Genomic DNA, 24,296 nt, shown 5'->3' with positions numbered 1-24,296 from the left:
TCAAAGAAGTTCTTAAATACATGGCATTCTTATCTGATTTCACTACACTTTTTTTTTTTCTTTTCATTTCTTTTAGTGCAAAAGATGATCCATCCAGTAGGATGTCCAAGATGGGAGCAATGCCTACACCATTCAAATCAACTGGTGACATTGTTAGTCCTGCTGTTACAGTTGTAGACACAAGCAAAGAACTGAAGTACCAAGATGACCCAGCAGGTCAGCGTTTGAAGGTTTTGGTTGCTTTTTTTTTTCTCTGGCCACAGAATTTCTACTCCCCCAATCATGTTGATATATCTAGTACACTCTTCATGTCAACCCTGTCCTGACACACAGAGAAGAGGTCTGTCTTTGCTTTGTGGTGCAGGGAGAGAAGAAACACTGGGGATTATTTGAAGGCAGTTGCTTATTAGAATTACCATCTCAAAAAACAAGTACTCTCCTAGAGCATCTACTGTAGCCTATTGCCCCAAGCAGCCAAATGAAGCAATTCCTGAAGTCTGATCTGGCTCACCTGAAAGAGTTGTGTATCCCTCCCTTGACCATTTCATTCTTTTTCAAGTATTAAAAAAAAAAAAAGGGAGGTAAATCAATTCTAGTCAAAGAGATGCTTGATGCTTAAATCTGTATTAATCTTTGGCATGGAGGGGTTTGATTGCTATCTGATAGCTTAAAATTGCTGCCATTTATAACTTTTTTAATAGCTCTGTTGGCTTTTTTTACATATAGTGTCTCAACCAAAACCAGTTACAAGAATGATTCTTAAACCCAGCCCTGAAGATGAAGCAATATATGGGTAAGGCAGCACTTGCTGTGTTCTTTTGCACGCCATGTTCTTCCAGTGACCTGTACCTGGTTCTTGGTTGCATGGGTTTGGGGTTTTTTTGCCCATTTGGAGTGATACTCCCTTTATAGCTTAATGCCAAGAAGAGATGACATGACCTTTAACTGACCATATTTGGGTTAAACTTAGTTTTATAAGTATCTGCCTGGAAGGTACAGACTTGCCTCCTACCTGGAAGGTGTAGAACACCCTCTGCTTCTGAGCTGGCATGGGAATGTATGGTATATTTTTATTCTGCTATATTTAGCACTTCGAGATAGTATTTGGAGTACTATGTCCATTTGCGGGCTCCCCAGGACAAGAACGACATTGACACACTGGAGCAAGTGTAGGGAGTCAGTGGCTGCAGCATATGACATACAAGAAAAGACCAAGAAAACTGGGGGTTTTTAAGCCTGGAGAAGAGAGGACTGACGGGACATCTTACTACTGTCATGCAATGACCGAATGGGTAGTGGGTGTAGAGAAAACAGAGCCATACTCTTCTCAGAGGGGTACAGTAGTAGGATGAACAGCAAGGGACCCAGGCTGGAACGCAGGAAATTCTGACTTGATATAAAGACAAAAACTTCTTATTATGGTAGTGGTTAACCACTGGAACAGCTTTCCCTCCAAGGTTGTGGTATCTCCACCACAGAGATATTCAAAAACAGCTGGTCAAGGCCCTGAACAACCTGCTTTGAGCAGAGGGCCATTCTAAGCTGTGCAATTCTGTGGAAGTGTATTTTATACCTCTTCTGTTATTTTATATGCACACAAAAGGCAACCGTCCCCTACCCTGCAATATTAAGATGCAAAGAGAATGTCCTCTATTTAATTGGTAAAGAAGCCTGTTGCAAGACAAGGCCAAACGTGTGTGTTTCTGTACAAGCTGAAAACTTCAGTTCGGAAATATGTATCTTTTCTTCAAATCCAAGCCTGTGCAGTCCACATTGCAGTTCTAGTCTCTGCTTAGAAATGAACAAAATATTGCTTCCAAAGTGTTAGTTTTGTGGGTTTTTTTGATGATTTTTATAAGTCGTCAAATGGAACCTGGTACTGTTGATTCTTTAACAGTTAAGATCCTAAAAGTTGCAAACTGTATTAATAGGAAATCCACTTAACGTGTTTTCTTTTGAGAGTTTCCAAATACAGAAATTGAAGGGAGAGGAGCGCTGAGATTGGAAGGAGAAGCCTAAAAATAAGGTTTTGAAGATATTCTGTAGCTTGGAGTATTTTCTCAAATGGATTATTCTCTTATCAGATCTTTTCTGGGTTGGACCCTGCATATGTTGTCATTGATGTGCAAATTAATCAAGTGATTATTTTGGTGAAGGGGAGTTTATAATACAGGCTTAGGGTATTACTGAGAAAGGCTGACAGATAAGTACTGTCCTCTCTGTTGGAAGGTCACTCAGGCATACAGCTTTTCTGACAGCAAAAAAGCTGAACCTAGTCCAGTAGGCTCTCCCACTGCAATATGAAAGGACTGATTGTTAACATACCAGTAGAGTATACTTGGAAATATTTCTCATTAAAAGAAAACTTGAAGACTTCTGTCTAACAAACATGTTAAATAACAAAGAAAACAGGTATAAATTTAATTCATATGACAGCTCTGAAGCATATAGAGGAAAAAAACAATTAGTATGATTACTTACAACTCAGGCTGGTTTTACAAAAAAACTGCTCAGCTGCTCAGCTGGGAGAGGGTTCAATAGGTAGGGAAATATTTTGGGACTTCAGGAACAGGGAACTGTTTTCCTGCTCTGTCAAATCTGTGTATGCCACTTAGTAACTCTGCCTAGTTCAGTTTCCACTCTGAAAAATGCAAATTCTCTGTTTCCTTCCCTCACTGAAGAGTTACCTGGGTAAATATAGCCTATAGAGTGAAAGAAAGGGACTAAGAATATTATTGATACAATTTTGTTGAAAGGGTTGCAATTTTTTCCTCTGACATCCTGTTATTGTCATATGCCTAACTTTTTGCCCTTAATTCCTTTTTCTGCCTCTAAATCTTGTAGTCCTAATACAAAAATGGTGAGATTCAAGAAAGGGGACAGCGTGGGTCTACGACTGGCTGGCGGAAATGATGTAGGGATATTTATTGCTGGAATTCAAGAAGGCACTTCAGCTGATCAGGAGGGGCTGCAGGAAGGAGATCAGATTCTTAAGGTATGAGTATAAGTATGTGTCCCTGAAATGCAAATCACTTTTGTATTTTTTGGTTTGCTTCTTAATGGAAATATGGAAGAAATTATGATCTCATCAAGTCAAGTTACTACTTTGGAAGTGTGTATGTGTAGTGGAGATATCTTACTGAAATGAGTTTTTGAAGGAGAATTGTATATCAAAATTTAGTTTGTTTAAGATTCTGTGGAACAGGTAGGCAGGAGAAATACTAATCAAGAAAAATGCCCAAGATGGGAGCATAAATTTTCTGTACAATGCTTCTTCCTAGTCTTGGAGGGGAAAAAAATTGAGACCAGCATATTTTTCTTCTTTCATCTTTCTCCAATTTCCTTGGGTAACAGTGATTTATTTTTCCAGTTTCTGAATTATATCATCTATGCCGTTTTGTCCTCTTACATTCTCCTTTTTTTCTGAAAATTCAAATAGGAGGCTAATGTAATTTTCTCTTCTGCCTCTTTTCTCTTGTGATAGCCTTGATTTTCAAGGCCTTTTGGAGCCTGTTGAAGTAGAAGAAACAACCTAGCAGTGCACATTCAGGACTTTGTTATTTCAGAAAGATTACTGTTAATGGCTGGAATAAAATATTCTTTATGACAACAGACATCCATATTGACTTTAAAAAAAAAAGTATAATAAGGAAGAGAATATTTGAGATTTTTTAGATTCAAGAAAAATCTTTGGTTATTCCTTTTATCATTGATTTTTCAGGTGTTGATTTTCTTTTTGTTTAAAGTTGGGGTTTTTTGGTACATAGGTGAACACTCAAGACTTCAGAGGCATTGTTCGGGAAGATGCTGTTTTGTATCTCTTAGAAATTCCCAAAGGTGAAACAGTGACAATTTTGGCTCAAAGCAAATATGAAGGTAGGTGCTTTGAACAAAGTGAGTGTATATTCATGAAGCTTTTAAGCTCTGTTTTGTCAGTGAAACCACAAATAATCTTTCTTGTGCTTATTCTTGGTAGCATTTTAGTTACCCTCCTTTTCAGTAGTTTAGAACATAGCTATATTCCATACTACGAGGGTCATACAGATGTGCATGTGTGATGTGTTTTTCAGAGCACTTGTCCATCTCTTTCATTATTAGCAAATTGCATTTCTTCTTAATCCTGAAGAGCGACAATGTACTGCTTGTTCTTTCTGCTTTTCTGTCTGTAGCAGCTAGCCCAAGATCTGCTGTTAGCATTCCTTTTCTGCTGTACCTTGGCAGTCATAAGGGATTCAGTCAGCAGCAAATGGACAGTTTTACTGATGAACTGAGGAGCAAGTAAAGCCTCTTGATTTCCCGTTGGGAGAGACAGCCTACTGTAATATTGAAGTACCATAGTTGCCTTTTGCTTTGGGAAGGTGCAAGTACCTCCTTCCCTCAGAGCTGCAAGGGCTGTGCATGTACAAGTATAGAACAGTCTTGATAATGTGTGTGTAGGGCAATGGATGGGAAGGCTGTGGTTGTGCATCTTTTTCAGTGGAGGGGAAGGCTTTCAAAACTGTTCTCTAGGATGACAGCTTAATCTTTCCTTCAAGTGTAAAAAAAAAAAAAATAAACTAAAAGGGAGTTCCTGTTTCAGTCTACAGAGACATCATGGCCTGTGGCAGAGGAGATTCTTTCTTCATCAGGAGCCACTTCGAGTGTGAAAAAGAGTCACCACAGAGCTTAGCATTCACCAGAGGGGAGATCTTTAGAGTAGTTGATACACTGTATGATGGCAAACTGGGAAACTGGCTGGCCGTGAGAATTGGAAATGAACTGGAAAAGGGCCTCATTCCAAATAAGAGCAGGTAAGGTAGCATCCTGTCATGCTATCTATTGTTAGAAGTAAGATATTTTTTTTTTCCCAAATGATTTTTGCTTCCTATGTCATAACTTTCCACACACACCCCTCCACCCCACCCAAGAATGAATAAATTCTTTTGTCTTTACTTTCACAACAATTGTGCCTGTAAAAATGTAGATTTTAGAACCATGGCATTACATAAGGAGAAGATGACAAAGGATGGTGTTATGTGCATACTAGATCAGGTATTTGCAAAGAGACCTAGAACTCCTGTTTCAGCAATCAGTCAAGCTTTGACCACTAGCTGTTTCAGTTCCTTTTCTAGAAAATGGGTGGAGGGTCCTTTTTGTTTTCTTTTCCTTTTTCCCCCCTTCTACCCCGTACCCCCCCCAAATCAAATCAAACCAAACAAAGCAACAAAAAAAGTACACCTTAAGAAGCTCATGACTGTCTGTTCAAGACGACTGATGATTAATCTTTTAAAAGAACTTCAGTGCTTGAATTTCTTTTGTATATCCTTAGGAAAAATATTTCAAGAATTTAGTCCAAGGCTAATATTTCTTGGTAGCTGTAGTCCTTATTTTTGTGTGAAATACTGAGTGAACCACAGCAATGTTTTTTGCTTAAATGTGCTTTCCTAGTCAAAATTCATGTGAGGTAATACTAAGTGTTCAAATATGCACAATGAGTAAAAGTATTCAAATTAATCAGAAAAAAAAATCAGCGTATGTTTTAGACTGTAGCTGTTAAGTTCTTGAGCATGGAAAGCTCACAATTGCATTGTACAGAAGTTCCTGAAATATGCTTCTTATGTGACTCCTCTGCCTCTTTCCTGGTTAGTACATTCTGTCCTCTCTGTTAACTGATCTGACCAAACTGGCCTTTTTTTCTATGCTGTAGTGACTTAACTTATAAAGCCTAATGGAGAAGAAAACAGGGACAAAATTTCTTAGGCCTTCAGTTCTGAGTTGCACTCTCTCACCACCTCTTGGCAGTTGCGTTCTTTTATTTATGCTTGTGTGAATTACCAGTTTTAAGACCTGAGAGTTCATTGCTGCCCAGCAATCTTGTAGCTATGGCAAGTCAGAGCATTGTTTAGACACTGTGTTTGCTCCAGGGGAAAAGAACCTGGACTTCTCTATTCTTTCCTCCACTCATGGCTGTCTACCTGGCAAACTTACCTGTTGCAAATTCAAAATTGGTTGTTCTTCGATGAAAGCGCCTTTGCCCTCTTTGACTAGTTCTGCACAAATGAACTCTGTGCTTTCTCTGTCAGAGCTGAGCAGATGGCCAGTGTTCAAAATGCCCAAAGAGATGGCTCAAGCGATAGAGCAGACTTCTGGAGAACACGTGGCCAGCGATCTGGAGTAAAGAAGAATTTGAGGAAGAGTCGTGAGGATCTGACAACTATTGTATCTGTGAGCACAAAATTCCCAGCTTATGAGCGTGTTCAGTTGCGTGAGGGTAAGTGAGACTGCTGTGAGCCAGTTGCCCATTTATTGCTGACTGGTTTAGTGTCCAAATGTTTGGTCAGCTAAGTAAGTGATTTTGAACAAATCCAATTTGGGGGTTCAATGTTCAATTTGAGCAACAGGAGGGGATGACATTTTTCTCAGAATGCAGATTTCTGGATGCTATTAACTACTTTAAGAAAGAAGCTTTTTTTAAACTGCCGCTGTTCTCCTTTGCCTCCAAATTACACATGCCAATTTCAAGGTTTAGAATGAAAAAAAGAAGCAGCAAGCAGGGTTTTCTTGTTTCCTTAGCTTCCCCTTGGCTAGCTCTGAAAGTACAATCCATATGCCTGAGATCAATCACAATCTTTAGCTTGCTCATAAATACTACTTTAACATTACCTTGAGAGCAAATAAAACCCAAGTGTTTTCAACAGATTGTCCAAAGGTAGTCAAGGTTGTTGTGGTCCATCTCTGTGACTCTAAACTAGCTATGTTACTAGTGATGTTGAGCAAATCAAGATAATTTTCTGGGTGTTGACACATGACAGTATTGTGGAACAAAACAAATAGTAAAAAAGTGTTTTAAAGGAGCTCCCAGATGTCAAGAAGAAGACTGGGCAATAGAATGGCATTCCCCCATTAGCTTATGAGGACTGTGTTTGCACTTGTTTTGACATAAGCATAACAGAATTTTGCATTTCTTTGCTTCTTAAAGCTGCACTGCAGCTGGTTTAGCATTTGTATCTTTATTCACACAAAACCCACTGGGTCAAGGTTCATGCAGTTTTGCTGGATGGAAAGATTACTGAAGATCTGCTGTATGTTTTCAGAACATAGAATCCTCTAAATACATCTTCACTAGAAGCAAGAAGGAAGCTGTTAAGTTAAAACCACTTCTTTTGCTTTCTCAGCTGATAAAAATAGCTTTCTGTGTGAGTTATGCTTTTGCACAAACTTTTGAGAAATAAAATTTTTAAAATATGATTTTTAATATCTTCAACTTACTCATAACCTTGCATAGTAATTGAGGATCTTGTGTGTGCCACTTTTATATAAAACTAGTTTTATCAGACTGTGGTGGGTTGACCCTGGCTGGACACCAGGTGCCCACCAAAGCCATTCTATCACTCCCCCTCCTCAGCTGGACAGGGAGAGAAAATATAACAAAGAGCTTGTGGGTCAAGATAAGGACAGGAGAGATCACTCACCAATTACCGTCACTGGCAAAACAGACTCAGCTTGGGGAAAATTAACTCAATTTATTACAAATCAACCAGAGTAGGGTAATGACAAATAAAACCAAATCTCAGAACACCTTCCCTCCACCCCTCCCTTCTTCCCGGCCACAACTTCACTCCTGGATTCTTTACCAACCCCCACCCAGCGGCGCAGAGGGACAGGGAATGGGGTTTATGGTCAGTTTACACATTATTTTCTGCCACTTCATCCTCCTCAGGGGGAGGACTCATCACACTCTTCCCCTGCTCCAGCGTGGGGTCCCTCCCACGGGAGACAGTCCTCCACGAACTTCTCCAACGTGGGTCCTTTCCACGGTGTGCAGTCCTTCAGGCACAGAGTGTTCCAGAGTGGGTCCCTCACGAGGTCACAAGTCCTGCCAGAAAACCTGCTCCGTGGGCTCCTGTCTCCACAGATCCGCAGGTCCTGCCAGGAGCCTGCTCCAGCGCGGGGTTCCCACAGGGTCACAGCCTCCTTTGGGAACCCGCCTGCTCAAGCATGGTGTCCTCCCCGGGCTGCAGGTGGAGATCTGCTCCACCGTGGACCTCCCTGGTCTGCAGGGGGACAGCCTGCCTCACCAGGGTCTTCCCCACAGGCTGCAGGGGAATCTCTGCTCCGGCACCTGGAGCATCTCCTCCCCCTCCTTCTTCACTGACCTGGGTGTCTGCAGGGTTGTTTCTCTTACATGTTCTCACTCCTCTCTCCGGCTGCCATTTCCATTTGTCCCAACTTTTTTTTCCTTCTTAAAAATGTTATCCCAGAGGTGCTACCACTATCGCTGATTGGCTCGGTCTTGGCCGGCTGCGGGTCCGTCTTAGAGCCGGCTGGTATTGACTCTCTCGAACACAGGGGAAACTTCCAGCAGCTTCTTACAGAAGCCATCCCTATAACCGCCCCCCCCGCTACCAAAGCCTTGCCACACAAAGCCAATACACAGACTTATCTTTTCTCCAAATACTTTTCTTTCAGCTGGTTTTAAGAGACCTGTGGTGATATTTGGCCCTGTTGCAGACGTTGCTATGGAGAAGTTGTCAAATGATTTGCCTCACCTGTACCAGACAGCAAGTAAGTTGTCCTCCTAGCTTCCTCATCATCCTTAACTGAGAGAATGGCTAACTTAATAATCATAGCTGCCTGACCAGTCTAGATAAGCTAAAATGTTGTCTTTGCAGAGACAGAACCCAGAGACGCAGGTTCAGAGAAGTCAACTGGGGTAGTGCGCTTGAACACTGTGAGGCAGATCATTGAGCAGGTAGAGTATTTCTCTGTGAAAATTGCTTACACTCAAAGGTGTGTTGTTTGATATGTTTGCTCCTAGAACTTGCAGAGTCCTCAAATCTTCATGGCATCTATTTCTGTAATAAGCGGACTTGGCTTAATGACAGGATTGTTTTGAAATTGTTCAATAACAATTTTTATGATTTTGATAGCTGTCCTTCAAGTGGGAGGGTGACCCTGATACTAGAAATTAAATTCTCCTTCCTTAGTCCATTCTAAATTTGAACAGAGGGGGCATCTATGTTTTACTATGTGCTTTCTGAATTTGCCATGGAGGCCTTACTGTCGTTCAGTGCTCTACTTGCTGTTACTGTCATCAGAAACTTAATGTTTTAGAATGCTTCAGAGTTACTACCGTTGAACTGAACAGGAAGTGACTATGATAGCTAAGTAGCATCTTCTGAGACTGCATTGACTCTTTTTGTAATACTGTTTAGAGATAAAGTAAATAGGTGGTAATAAAGAAGCCTGAAAAACGTAGGCAAAAAGAACGTACTCCATCTTATTGCCCTGCTTATTGCGCAATAAAATTGATGCCGGAGGGTTAGAATGTCACACAGAAGTCTGTTCAGAGCTCAGGCCTCACTGAAGCACATGTTTGAAAATCCCATTCATTTTTGCAGTAGAAGTAGCTAAGAAGGAATATATTAAATGAAAAAAGTAAGATTTGTCTCAGCTAGTAAGTGTAGATAAAAGCTCACAGATAGCATACAGAATAGTTGTGGTAGTAGAAGCTGTGGAAGGGGCAGGTAGAGAGAAAATCTAGTTAACTTTCACTACCTATTAAAAAAAAAAAAAGTGGAATAATTGCATTTTATTTAACATGAGAGTTAGTTAACATAAGAATGTGGACATTCAGGCAAAAGCTGTTCAGGAAAATGGACCTGAAAGAAAAAGGCTGCCTGCTGTGGCTTCTGGATCTGATATAACTGCAGGGGAAAAAAATCCAACAAATTGTGGGGGTTTGTTGGACAAAAATATCCTGGTTTTCTTAGGATACCATGTTCCAACCACCTCCTCTTGTTCCCCATAAGCCACACACTGACTGGGCTTTCTTCTTAACAGGATAAACATGCTCTGTTGGATGTGACTCCTAAAGCAGTGGACCTGCTAAATTATACCCAGTGGTTTCCAATTGTGGTCTTCTTTAACCCAGACAGTAAGCAGGGTGTGAAAACCATGAGACAAAGGCTATGTTCCACATCTAACAAGAGCTCGAGAAAACTTTATGAGCAAGCAAACAAACTGAAGAAAACTTGTTCCCACCTCTTTACAGGTAAGGAAGAATGCATGTCTAACCTGCTTACCAACAGAGTAGTGGATGTGACTGTGTGAGTCTTGAGACATCCACTTACTACTCTGCAGGCTGGAACTAAAAGGGTGTGAAGGTATGGTCATGAGCAATCCCTTCCTTGACTTTTTTCAAAGTTCCTTGTTCTGCCAAATTCTAATACAAAAGAAATTTTGAATCGGTGTACTGTCATTAAAAGATAAGTGATTTAATAAGTTTGGGGAATGGACAAACAATAAAATAACAATACCATGCTTCTGTTAGTGATCTAAATGAAATGGCTGTTTAACATTCTCACATAACTAAAACAAAAAGTGTTAAACAGCAAAGACTGGATAAAGGTTCACATTGCATTTGCTGTGTATGTATGCTTTTTCCTTCAATTTTTACAGCCACCATCAATTTGAATTCGGCCAATGATAGCTGGTATGGTAGTCTGAAAGATACAATTCAGCAACAGCAAGGAGAAGCAGTATGGGTATCAGAAGGAAAGGTAAGGAGTCAGTCCATACTATACCAGGTTACACAGATGTCTCAAGATAAATCTCTTGCCAGTAAAAATTTTTCAGAATTTTGTTTGCCAATGCTGGATAGGTTAGACAAGTAGTCAGCTGATGTCTTTCTTGGAAACAAAAAATTACTTATTATAGTTCTTTCTGTTATACTAATGCTGTGGCTAGGGGAGAATGGTGAGGAGGCATAAACTTTTACAGGACTTTCCTTTATGATTCTGCATTAGACTTTCTTTCAGTTCTGCAAAGTCATTCTGAAGGAGTTGTTTGGCATCATGTTGTGACCTAACTAGACTCTGATTTTTATATATTTAATCTTTGTTCCTTAATTCTTACTGACTTTTCTCTAGATGGATGGCATGGAAGATGATGCAGATGATCGTATGTCTTACCTTACTGCAATGGGTGCTGACTATTTGAGTTGTGACAGCCGTCTGATCAGTGACCTAGAGGATACAGATGGAGAAGGGGGGGCATACACTGACAATGAACTTGATGAGCCCTTGGACGAACCAAGGATTTCATCTGTTAGCCGGTCATCTGAACCTGTGCATCATGAGGAGGTGAGATGACTGGATTTTCAACAAGACTGTACTTTGGACTTTCTGAAAGCCCTGTATGTATGGCTTAAAAATTAGAGGCTTTTAAACTGCAGCTTTATCTTACCTCTGATAGTGTTTTAGAGCTACATTGTGTAGAGCAAAAATAATAATAGCTCTGCTTTTCTGCTTAACTCTATAAGTCTCCTGATGATGCCTCATCACCTTGAATTTTGCAATTTTATCTGCAGTGATTGTGGCCAGGTTGCTGACAGTCATTTGACTCCTGGTTACTGTTCCCAAAATAGTAAACTTGAGAGGGAGAAAAAATGATAGAATTACTGGATAATGCAGTGATTTTATCTCTTACTTTCTTTCACAGAGTTTAAAAAAATTTAGTCCAGAACCAAGGGCTCAGTTGAGAAAAGCTGGTAGCAAGGAGATCCTTAGAGAACCAAGTCCACCTCCAGCATTCAAGCCTGAACCACCTAAGGTAAACTTACAGAAACAAATCTGAATACAAAGTTCCTCTTTCTGGAGGACTCTCCAGGGTGCCACATTAAGAAGAGCAATAGGCATGATCAGAGACTAGAAAATATTTTAAGTGTGGAGAGAAGGAATGACTGAAAGTATTGCAGGACCAAGCAGGTTAAAAACTTAAAGGGTAACAGTTCTCTTCAAATATGTGTAATCTCTGTATGGAATAAGAAAGTAGACTCCTTTTTGTGTGTGCTAACAAATTGAAAGGCACTTTTTTAGCTCAGCAAGAACAAATGTAGGCTAATGTATCTGACAGCCATTATTGTGAAGCACAAAACCAGAATCTACCACCTCTGAAATTGGTCTCCATCACTAGAAATTTATGTTAACTGTTTATTTAAACCTTGCTCAGGAGTGATGCAGGGAAAAAAATCATGATGTTTGGACACCAAACTCTGTTTTAGCAATTCCTGATCTCACCTGACCCCAAAGTCCTTTCTTTATGAAGATGGGTGCCCTCACATACTGCATATATTCAAATTATATTAAAGTATGCCTTGGCAATGGAGACTAGGCAGAGTAGGATATGTGTAAGGAAAATAAAGATGGAATAGAAAACAGACTTGGGTCTTGTGCACTTCTAAACTCCTGGTAGTGATATTCTATGTCAGGTAGTACTGACAAATCATTTAGGAGGTCAGTTTTCTCTGTGCTGCCCCCTAACACACATAGTTCTGGTAATCCTTAACAAATGGGACAAACAAGTGTAAACATCCTAGTCTTCTATAGGTTGATGTGTAGAGTATGAGTGTATGGCTAAAATGTTGCAGCAGTTCAAATACCTTTCAAGTGTTACTTCAGATGAAGGTTGACACTGTTAAATACATAGGAAAAATGATTCATTTCAGATTAAAACAGTCATTTGAAATGAAAATTATGAAGTCGCTGATGTAGACTTTGTTTGCGTGTTTTATACTTACAGGGAAAGTTACAGAAAGAGGATCCATATGACTTCCCCAAGAACTATGACTCCAAACCAAGTAATGTTGCTGTCAGCAGTGAGACTTCAATTGTATCAGCTAAAGCAGCACCACCACCTGTTTCTGTGAAACCTGCCTTTGGGCGTCCCATCCTGAGAAACTCTCAGCCAGCAGTCCCAGCTGCAGAAGAAGAGGAGGAGGCAAAGTTGGAAGAGGAAGAAAGTGAACAAGAAAATACTCCAAAATCTGTATTGAGGAAAGTAAAAATATTTGAGGAGATGGATCATAAGGCAAGGATGCAAAGAATGCAAGAGCTACAAGAGGCCCAGAATGCCAGGGTACGAACAGATGCATTCTCCCCCTGCTGTCTTTTCCAGCATATAGAACAGCCTGCATCCTGAAAATGAAAATCATGCCCTTGGACTGTCTTGCCTCTGGGGAGAGAAGTTTGGGAAACCATACGTACAGACATACTATTGTGTGAATTTGAATGTAAAAAGAGGGCGTATTTTAAGGCTTCCTATTGTAACTATAGAAAGCTGACTTCTAATAATCCTGTTGCTTTCGGCAATCCATTTTTTTCACATGCACTTTGGATTACTATTCTAGCAAAAGAATAGTTATATAATTACATAATTGCAGGAGTATGAATAAGATCAGTTATCAATTTGTGCTTTGTTTCAGATCTGCTAGATCTACAGTCTAGGATTCCTAATGGATAGACTTAAAAAGAACAGTTATTTTCTCCTATTTTCTTTTAAAGCTTGAAATAGCCCAGAAGCACCCGGATATTTATGCTGTCCCTGTCAAAACACCAAAGTCAGAACAGAACTGGCCCCAGCCTGTGAGGTAAGGTGTATCCAGTTTAAAGTATTCTGTCTTGACTGTTTGCTTCACCAGCAGGAGGAAAACTGATCTTGCCAGTTTTTTATTCATACAAATAATCCTGCCTTGGTGTATTGCTTCATTGTTGTGCCTTAAAGATTACTGTAAAGGTGGGACAAAATTTCACTGCAATCTTCTTGGTTTTCAGGATATTTTTTCTTTTAGTTCATTCATAGTATTTGAGTTACCTAGGAAGAAACACTGTATTCTTTTGCTATAATATTTGCAGAGCCAGTTTTTTGCCCCAGTCAGTATTACTCAGCTTTTCTGCATTCATGTCCTCTGATGTCCATTTTTCCTGTGCTAGACACTTGATGACTGTTATTCTATCCTAACAAATAATTGCTGGTTTGGTTACTTAATAATACCTAATTACTTAAATGCTTATTCAGTTACAGATGTATTGTGTGGGTAGGGAAACTGAGGATGAAACTTCCCTGAAGTCACCCATCAAGTCTTGTGAAAGTAGTAGTCTTTCATTGAAATTCAATGAGTTTTGGACTGGTTGACCATTGTGTGATCTTACCCTACACACTGCATATTTCTGTGACTTGAGCAGTCACTTATGCAAGAGCTAACACACACTGTATGATGGATTTTGTTTTGTGCTCTGCAGGTCTTTTAAGTTTTTCTTGCCTCCTAGTAATAGCCAATAGAAATGGGACTTTTTTTTCTAGTGAATCAAATCCTTTGATGTCATAGTATAAAACTAAAATACAAAAATGGAAAACATGAAGCGATTATTTTCAGGCCTTCTTGGGGGTTCAGAAAAGCATACTTTTTTATATAGCCTTGGAAGCTTTTTAGAAGTAGTGAAAAGTAACCTTTAACCGCATACGCAGAGTGTTTGCTTACATACAGAAATCAGTGCTGTTGCCTTTTTACAGGAATGTTAACGATTGGCCTAGGGGGAGTGTTTAAGCACTAGGGGAATGCGGAAGGAGGATAACATCTTGGCTTTGTACAATGTGGACTACAAAAAATCATGGCTTTTAAAACTGAGGCAATGCCCTTCCTTGGCAGATTTTATTTCTATATATCTGCTTAGTGTCACATTAAATGCATAGCACCAGAGTGTATAAAATGCAAACGTGTGGGTTATTTCTGCCCACTTTTAAGGATGAGAGGTCTAGTGAGAGTCTTGATTGAGGAGAGAAGGCTATCAATTTAAGAAATGTCACATAAGTAGTCTTCAGACTTTGAGACAGGAAACTGGGGATGCAAAAGAAGCAGCAAGCATAGAAAGAATCTGGTGCAAAAATAATTGAGGAAAATGTCAGCTGGGGTAGCAGCCATGGCTGAAAACCTTTCTGCTCAGGGAATGAAGTGCTGTAAAGCTCTTGATCTGTATGTATGTATGCTGGGCTGTTTTAGTTAAATTTGGCATTCTTCCAGGTAGGTTGAGTAGATCAAATCTGAACATCAGGCTACAGCTTGATGGAAGTAAGATGCCTCTCCAGATATACTTACCATGGCTATGCAATTGTTTATGGGCTAGGAGGGGTTTTGCTTACTCCATATGCCTTTCTAGGTTGTACATGGCCATAAAGCCAATATTAATTATTTTTGAGTTTTTCAGAATGGAAGTAAACATCATCTCTCTTTTTCCCTGTCTTGCTGTGTTAGCTCCAGAGCTCCAGAACCCCAGAAACCTCCTATTAGACCTTACCTAGAGAACCGTGGCAGCTACGGCAGCGATGCGGAGGAGGAGGAGGAGTACCGCCGGCAGCTATCAGACCACTCTAAGAAGGGGTATTATGGACAGCTGTCCAGATACAGAGACACAGAATTGTAGGCTTGCTAGTATGTGCATGTATAATGCTCTTTTGAGGTTTCTTCCTTCACAGCCAACATGGAGCAGTAGTTAGTCTTGAAGAGCTATATTTTTATTGGGGGTGGTGTTAGAGGATACGCTACTCAACTTAGACATATCTATACGCTGGAACTGGAAGAGTTCATTTTTGGGGATATTACTTTTGTTAGCATCTAAGAAAAGAAATCACTATTGCCTGAATGCTGTTGCCTGTTTTATGAGGACCAAATCCTGACAGTTTGTGTTAATTCTTGGTATTTTCATATTTTAATATAAAAACCCTTTTTTCCCTTGTATTAATGCTGCCTTTTTGGACTGTTCTACTGTGTTATGAAAGTACGATCCCAGAGATAGACTTCTTATTGCAATACAACTGAATATGAAAGTGTATTTGAAGAACAGTAAGTGCCTTTAACAAGAAGCATCTTAAACTGTTTGTTTTGACATCTGATACTTGGTGCAAAGCCATAACACACTAAAAGGGGATAGACTGTTTTACCTTTTTTTTTTTTTTTTTATCAGTTTCATGGTAACAATTTCCCTTGCATGTTATTTTTCTAAGTTCATAGGTGCATATGCAATATTTCATAAATACTGACTGTACATAATAAAGGTGCAACTGACTGGGTTGTTGGAAAAGACCAGGATGTGCTTAAACAGAGAAAATGATGTAGAAATTCAATCATATATTAAAATTTACACAGACTGCAAATAATAAAGCATATATTCTAGACAAACCTTGTGTATCTTATTTTTCTTCTACTAGTCTTCTAGAATCTCTGACTTTCATGAGTATACTTAACAGCAGTACACTCTTCAGTTCAGGGTCTCATCTCCTGCGGTTCAAGTAACTGGGAAACATCACTGTTGATGCTGCTTCCCACTGTTCTGAACATCGTTTCAAAATTTGTTGTGATTTAAAAGAAAACTGACAAGGAGCTATGGACTTCCTGCAAGAGACTTATCTTTTAGAGTATCAAATTCTGCCCCCGCATTAATGCTATTTATCCTTAATTCTGCTATATAGAATAAAAATTCTTGAAAGGGTCATAGAGAAATTTATTTTTGCTCATGCGATAGAAAACATGGTTTTCTAATGCTTTCTTAAAACAAAAAAACATAGAATTTTCTTGAAGCGAAGAAATAGGTGCATCTCAGATGAGAAAACTTGTGTTGCTCACCATATATTGGAATCATAGAATAGAATCATTTAGGTTGGAGAAGACCCTTAAGATCATCGAGTCCAACCGTAAAGCTAGCACTGCCAAGTCCGCCGACAACCCGTGTCCCTAAGTGCCACGTCTACACGTCTTTTGAACATCTCCAGGGATGGTCGCTCCACCACTTCCCTGGGCAGCCTCTTCCGATGCCTGACAACCCTTTCGGTGAAGACATTTTTCCTACTGGCCAGTCTAAACCTCCCCTGAGCCGTTTCCTCTCGTCCTATCGCTTGTTCCTTGGGAGAAGAGACCGACACCCACCTCGCTACAACCTCCTTTCAGGTAGCTGTAGAGAGCAATAAGGTCTCCCCTCAGCCTCCTCCTCCGCAGGCTACACAACCCCAGTCCTTTCGGCTGCTCCTCACAGGACTTGTTCTCTAGACCCTTTGCCAGCTTCGTTGCTCTGCTTTGGATGCGCTCCGGCACCCCAGCGTCTTTCTGGTAGCGAGGGGCCCGAAACTGAACACGGCATTCAAGGTGCGGCCTCACCAGTGCCGAGTACAAAGGGATGAGCACTTCCCTAGTCCTGCTGGCCACACTATTGCTGATACAAGCCGGGATGCTGTTGGAGCCAAGTCCAGGAAGCGGCACTGAGCCTTGCTGAGTCTCGTACGATTGGCCTCGGCCCATCGATCCAGCCTGTCCAGATCCCTCTGTGGAGCCTTCCTACCCTCAAGCAGACCAACCCTCCCGCCCAACTTGGTGTCGTCTGCAAGCTTGCTGAGGGTGCACTCGGTCCCCTCATCCCGATCATTGATAAAGATTTTAAAGATATCAATAAAAAAATTGATGTAAATATATAGAAATATAAATACATAGAATACAAATATAACAAAATACAGATATATAGAGAGAGACTATCTAAAAATAAATTAATATAAAAATATTGATATCAATATAAAAATATTGCTAAAGATATTACTTTCATTAAGCGTTTTTTACATTCAGCTGGGGAGAATTTGTTAGCATTAAAACTTCTTCTGTTCCATATGTTTTTATGTTTTCTATATGTTTTTAGATGTAGCTTTTGCTGTACTTCAGTACCACAACTCTTATCTTTTCAATGATTAAGTACTGCCTGTATTAGAATGTAGTTTATGGTTTGGTTGTGTAATAATAAAACTAAAATAAGCATCAGTTCTTCAGTGTGATTTTCCCCATGACAACCCAAGATCCTTGATGCATTCATTTCACAGACAGTTCTTATTTAGTGGTGTTGTGGTTTAATCCCAGCCAGCCACTAAGCACCACACAGCCACTCGCTCACTACACCCCATCCAGTGGGATGGGGCAGAGAACCAGAAGGAAAAAGGTCAAACTCATGGGTTGAGATAAGAACAGTTTAATAGAACAGAAAGGAAGAAACTAATAATAATAATAGTAAAATGACAATAATAAAAGAATTGGAATATACAAAACAAGTGATGCACAATGCAATTGCCCACCACTCGCCAAACAGTGACGAGTTAGTTCCCAAGCAGTGATCCCCCCAGGCCAACTACCCCCAGTTTATATACCGGACATGATGTCGCATGGTATGGAATACCCCTTTGGCCAGTTTGGGTCAGCTGTCCTGGCTGTGTCCCCTCCCAACTTCTTATGCCCCTCCAGCCTTCTTGCTGGCTGGGCATGAGAAGCTGAAAAATCCTTGACTTAGCATAAATACTACTTAGCAACAACTGAAAACATCAGTGTGTTACCGACATTCTTCTCATACTGAATCTGAGACATAATACTACCAGCTACTAGAAAGAAAATTAACTCTATACCAGCCAAAACCAGGACAAGTGGGTAATTATTCTGTGAGGCTTATTCTCCTTGGTATTCAGTATGTAGATACCCTACGCTTTATCCCATTCAACAAATAGTATTAAAAGGTATATATTTGTTTATTTTCATAATTTAAGACAAAATCATCAGTGCATTCAAATGTCTTTGTTATGTCTGGAAATCTAGAGGGAAGCATCTGTTAAAATACAGTGCTTCCTGATCAAGCTGCCATGCCTTAATACCTGCTTGCTCCTGAGTAGCTCTACAAAGATCAGGAAATACACTTTCAGAGAAACTCTGCAGTGTAGGTGACACACAAAAGTAAGTGTTGATGTGAAGCTCATCTCTTTGTTTTCTGTGGTGTAGGAGTGAGAGAAAATAACTTGGGATTGCATCTTATTTCTTTTTATTCTCTCCCTACAGAGAAAGAGTGGTCCAGAGGGTTGGTGGTAGAGGCGTGGGTTGACTCAAAGTTGATGAGGGAACAAATCAGATGCAAAGACTGAGCCATTTCTCCTAACCAGTTCCTGAGTCTGTAATCCAGTCTGTAAACAATTCTGGTACTGTGGCTTTATTTTGCTCAACCAAATTTTTAGGGATACATGTTGATTCCCCTCACCTGAGAATACTTTTAAAGGTGCCATGTAATGCAGAAAAAGTACTACTCCTTCACTGTCTAACAAAGGAGTTCAAAGGGAGAAATGTTCAGCTTTCACTCTTATTGCAGTATCAGGGTGTCTGAACTCTGGAAGTTTCAGTATTCTGTAGGGTGCTGAAAGCCTGTGCAATGTTGCTAATAAATTCTCCTTTCACTCTGAGTGCCAAGGGAAACTTAAATCTGAACATCCACAGAATAGACTTTGGTCTTGGAATGACTAGCTTGATTTCTTACCCCATATAATGCTGAAGACGAAATAGGTCTTTTTTTATTGTCCTATTTTATTGGCTTTTGTACTAGTGATGTGGTTTAATCCCAGCAGGTAACAAAGCACCATGAAGCTGCTCACTCACTCCTCCCCGCCAGCCCCAGTGGGATGAGGAGAAAATATAAAGAAAAGTTTGTGAGTCGAGACAAGGACAGGGTGGGATCACTCACCTCTTATGGTCACGGGCAAAAGACAGACTTGACTTGGGGAAGAAACAAAATCGATTTAATTTACTACCAATCAAATCAAAACAAGGATATTGAGAAGTAAACCCAAACCTTAGAACACCTTCCCCCCACTCCTCCCTCCTTCCCGGCTCAGCTCCACTCCCGGTTCTCTCTCCCTCCTTCCCCCGGCAGCGCAGTTGGACGGGGAATGGGGGCTGGGGTCAGTTCATCACAACTTGTCTCTGCTGCTCCTTCCTTCTCAGGGGCAGGACTCCTCACTCATCCCCTGCTCCAGCATGGAGTGCCTCCCACGGGAGACAGTTCTCCATGAACTGCTCCATCGTGGGCTCCTCCAGGGGCTGCAGGTGGGCACCTGCTCCCCCGCTCCCCTCCTTGGGCTGGGGGACACAGCCTGCCGTCTCACCAGGGCTGCAGGGGCATCCCCTCCTCCCCCGCTCCTCCTCCCCTCCTGCCGCACTGACCTCGGTGTCTGCAGAGGGGTTCCTCTCACATCCCGATCCCCCCACTCACTGCCGGTTCCCCCTCTTAAACCCGTTCTCCCAGAGGTGCTACCACCATCGCTGATGGGCTTGGCCTGGGCAGAGGTGGGTCTGACCTGGAGCCGGGGAAGCTTCCAGCAGCTTCTCACAGGAGTCACCCCTGCAGCCTCTCCCCCGCTACCAAAAACCCCGCCACACAAAACCAAAACAACTAGTTAGCAGTTAAAATTTGTGACTTAGGTTCAATAGAGTAAAACTTTTTTTAATGAGCCTGCCCTATTCTTGTGCTGTTTGACACGTATAAGTTCACTGCTGCTATAAGAAAAAACCCGAACAATGGTATCGCACTTCTTCAACCAGCACCAAATCTGCTTTGCTAGTTCCCCTTGAACATATTTGTAGGCAGTAATTTTACCATGGGATTTCAACCTTGTTTCATTCCAGGATATGGAATTTAGTGCAGAAGCATTGTAATAAGTTGTTGCAAAGTCTGCTAGCCCAACTGTACCCAGCTCGGGAAAAGCAGTAGCATTTTCACAACTATTGTGGTGAATATTATTATGGGCCTCAGACTATAAGAGTGTTGTAGTCAAGTCTTTAAATTCTGTCTATCCTTACTATCCTTTCCTGTGTCAAAATCTAACCTAGAAAATCTAAGCGCTGTCAGAGTATACATACTTATTTTCAAGGACATTTTTATCTCAGCAGTTGCTCTAAAATATCAGAAATTCATCAAAATAAAAGAGATAAGAATGGTCAGGTGATGAACTAGAACATGGTAAATCCTTCAAGATACAAAGCCAGCAACTTCAGAGAAATGACTTTGTTTTGCTGTAATGCTTGACTCTGTCCACCTTCCTAATAGTTAGGTTATCTATTGCTGACAGGTATTTCTTCTTTCTATGTGATTTAACACTTGTGTATTTATGCACTCTGTCATTGCTTACCCACAATTACTGCCTGTAGAAGATTGCATTGACTTCTAAGCTATCTTGAAGAGCGGTCAGAAGCAGAAATGTAAACTGTGTGCATGCAGGGATTTTTCATCAAACAAGTTGATGGATTTGTTTTGGTTTTGGTTTGGGGGCAGGGTTTGCCATGAGTCTAACCACATGTACTTGTTCTACGCATGTGTCAGCAGCATTTTATTTTATTAATTTTTGTGGCTTCAAAAAATGATCACTATTTTAAAAAATATATATAAACAGTCTAATGCTGAGCTAAAAGACTGTATTCTAGCTGTGTGATCTCCACCAGATTCCAGTAAAGATTCCAAATCTTTCTGGGGCTCATCAGCATACAACTCATTTACTTGGGCTAGCCAAACAGGCAAAGAAATCACAAATAATCTGAACCCACTATAGTAGTGGACTTCCAAAGGACTCTGCTGTCTCAAAGATACTACAACATGTAGGGAAAACCAGAGGTCCACCTACTTTTCAAGACAGTGGAATGTTTATTTAAATTTGATTTTATTTTAATAACTGTTCATAATATTTTGCAGACAAAATTAAGAAACTTAAAACTTCCTGGGGCTTCTTGCATCACTTAAAAAGAGGGACGTGGGGTTTTAGCATCTGTTGTAGCACTATGTCGTGGTTTCAGCCCAGCCGGTAACAAAGAACTACGCGGCCGCTCGCTCACTCCTCCGGGGAAGACGGAGGAGAGAAAAGAAAAGAAAACAAAAAAAAACCTGGAACCTCGAGGGTTGAGATAAAGGCAGTTTACTGGGACAACACAAAGGAATTACAACAACAACAACGGTACTAATGAACGAGTATACAAAAAGAGTGATGCACAGTGCAACTGCTCACTACCCGGGACCCGACACTCCACCACTTCCCCCACCAAAAGAAGAGTCCACTCCTCTGGCCCGCTCCCTATATATATACTGAGCATGATGACACATGGTATGGAATAGCTCCTTGGCTAGTTCAGGTCAGCTGCCCTGGCTATGCCCCCCACCTCCCAGGTTCCTGTAAAAATTAACTCTATCCCAGCTGAACCCAGGACACACTATTACAGGAAAAAAAAACCTTAAGTTTGCCGTATTTCAATTGACATGTTTGGTATAACTCATCATTAAAAAGCTAAAATAGCTGGTGCAACCACATAGCCACCTGCAAACACTTAACTTCTGATTACCAGCCAGAGATCAGAGGCTAGTCAGGCAAACAGTATGCCGAGTGAAGAGATATCACAGCAAGTAGTATTGATTTATATTTTTATGTACAGGGGCTCAGTGTATAACATATTCCCAAGCTCCACAAAACTGTTCAAAAGGAAGGAGAAACCTTAGTAGGGAATAAATTCTGCCCTGTATGATTCTTACTTTTGATAAGAACTTGCTCTGTTTCCTGATAGACAAATACATGGCACTTCATCCCTTCCAAAAGCTTTATAGTAGCTTCAGATGTGTATTCTGATGAATTACATCTGATATGAAGTACACAAATTTGGGCTGATTTCTTTAAAATTCTGTAAGGTTTCTCACCTTCTATAATTAGACTCCAATTGGTTTGAAGTCAGGCAAAGATTTAAGAGTAAAAGATGGTTTCCTATGGTATCTGGTACAAGGATACCATGGTGCTGTTTCCCCCAAATATAGGCTCCAGGCCCACCACTACTTTTATGGAGATGCACCAGAGCACCCTACACTGATACTATCTTGTCTGACACAGTTTTTTCTGTCACTTGAATTCTGGGCTACTGCTGTGTCAGGGCCTTAGGTGGTGACAGATCAGCTGTGCAAGGAAAACTGTACGATCTCTCCGCATCTCCTGCCTACTCGTGGCCCCAGCTGTGATATCATAACCATGATGTAACACTGTGGAGGGCTAATTCTCCAGCTAAGGAGGCTGGAATTCGCAGTGTCCACAGGCATTTCATGTGCACTGGGGTGGCACCCAAATGTTGGTCTGGCTCAGCTCCTGGCTCCCTCCGCCATGCCCGTGGTGCCTCCCCAGGCACAGCCCTCTGGCCTGCCAGTGACATGGCACCCCTGATGCTCCGGCCTAGCCACGGGGGCCTTGTGGAAGGGCACAGGCATGCGAAGGGCTGCGCAACGTGCGATGGGCTGGGAGCAGCCACCAGGGGAGTGCACGTGCCTGGGCACGGGGCACCGGTGCCTCACGGGAGCTGGAAGCAACCAGGGAAGCCAGGACAGGAGGGCTCTGGAGGTGCCCGGGGTCCCCCGGGGCCCCCAGGGGTGGTGGGGGTCCCAGCTAGGGGCAGCTGGGAAACCTCTGGGAGCCTCTGGGAACCTGTGGGATCCAGAGAAGGAAGTAGGGGCCAGGACAGCCACGGGGGGCTGGTGGCAACACGGGGGCACCTGGCAGGCACGAGGGCTGTTGGGTGGTGCTGGTGGAATCACGCAAGGGACAAAGTGCCTTGGCACAGGTGGCACAGCTCCCCCTGATGGCCTGTGGACCCAGACACGTAGGGATGGGGGGCAGCCAGCGCCAGACCTGTCCATCGCTTGAGAAGTAGAGCCCAGCTGAAGTGGGGCTTGTCAGGGGCACTGTGCAGGGGGGGCGGGTGGAGGAGTCTTCCCCCAGCCCGTGGAGCCCGGTGTTGGTGCTCACCGCAGAAGGGAGGGGAAATGGGGAGTAGCTGTGGGGCCCTGAGCACCATGGCAGGATCTCTTGGTGACGGGAATTACAGGTGGTGCCTACCAGCTGGCTACTCGGACTTCTCCTGCCTGGGCAGCTCCGCCAGCAGCTCTCTATGGGGCCGCTTCCAGCTGCTCGTCTCTAGCGAGGGGCCTCCCTTTTGTGCTGAGCACTGGCTAACGTCCCTCTTGGCAGCCCACCGCTCCACCAAGAAACATCACTTGGACTTGCCAGGCCGCCCTGGTCTCCAGGGGCTCTGCTCGGAGCCCACGGCAAGAAGAGAAGAGGAGAAAACTTGTGCGTCGGGATACGAACGCTGTAATAAGCAAAGGAAAGAGGGGAAAAACCCCAAGGCACGCCACAGCCGTCACTCAACACCTTGCGCAGGCAGGCTGATGCCCAGCCAGTCTCCAAGCAACGGCGACTTTGCAAAGACCAGAGCCCCCGTCTTTATTGCTGAGCACGACGTTACACGGCATGGAATAGCCCTTTGGTCAGCTGGGGTCGCCTGTCCTGGCTCCGTCCCCTCCCAAGCTCTTGCCCACCCCCAGCCTCTTTGCTCGAGGGGACAGAGCGAGAGACAGAGACAGCTCGATGCTCTCTAAGCATCGTTCAGCAGTAGCTGAAACCATGGTGCGTCATCAACGCTCTTTCAGCCACCCATGCGAACCACGGCACCGTACGGGCTGCTAGGAGGAAAGTCAACTCCCGCGCAGGCAGACCCAGTACGGGGGGACGGCCATTAAGGCAGGGTCAGCATGGCTGGGAAAAAACCCTCTGCCTCACACAGAGGCACCGTTCCGCCTCCACCAGCACAAGGGAATGCTTCGTTTCCCTTCTTCTCT

At 42.2% G+C, this 24,296-nt stretch overlaps 1 protein-coding gene across 2 annotated transcripts in view; it reads left to right on the top strand.

Annotated features, from left to right (window-relative positions):
• The window catches only part of TJP2 (tight junction protein 2), a 69,170-nt gene extending 53,176 nt beyond the window's left edge, over positions 1-15,994 (top strand). For both annotated transcript variants that reach the window (XM_075020973.1, XM_075020974.1), the window contains 15 exons: positions 77-216; positions 727-793; positions 2,845-2,995; positions 3,768-3,876; positions 4,580-4,790; positions 6,063-6,250; positions 8,449-8,544; positions 8,652-8,731; positions 9,823-10,033; positions 10,441-10,541; positions 10,911-11,123; positions 11,482-11,592; positions 12,562-12,897; positions 13,323-13,408; positions 15,071-15,994. In XM_075020973.1, the coding sequence (XP_074877074.1) occupies positions 77-216; positions 727-793; positions 2,845-2,995; positions 3,768-3,876; positions 4,580-4,790; positions 6,063-6,250; positions 8,449-8,544; positions 8,652-8,731; positions 9,823-10,033; positions 10,441-10,541; positions 10,911-11,123; positions 11,482-11,592; positions 12,562-12,897; positions 13,323-13,408; positions 15,071-15,239 (2,269 nt within the window). In that variant the 3' untranslated portion in view covers positions 15,240-15,994. The remainder of the gene's footprint in view (positions 1-76; positions 217-726; positions 794-2,844; positions 2,996-3,767; positions 3,877-4,579; positions 4,791-6,062; positions 6,251-8,448; positions 8,545-8,651; positions 8,732-9,822; positions 10,034-10,440; positions 10,542-10,910; positions 11,124-11,481; positions 11,593-12,561; positions 12,898-13,322; positions 13,409-15,070) is intronic.
• Positions 15,995-24,296: the final 8,302 nt, after the last annotated feature.

Source organism: Buteo buteo, chromosome Z (genome assembly GCF_964188355.1).
Source record: "Buteo buteo chromosome Z, bButBut1.hap1.1, whole genome shotgun sequence".
Lineage (NCBI taxonomy): Eukaryota > Metazoa > Chordata > Aves > Accipitriformes > Accipitridae > Buteo > Buteo buteo.
The sequence above is the reverse complement of the archived record's forward strand: the minus strand, read 5'-3'. Positions and strand labels throughout refer to the sequence as shown.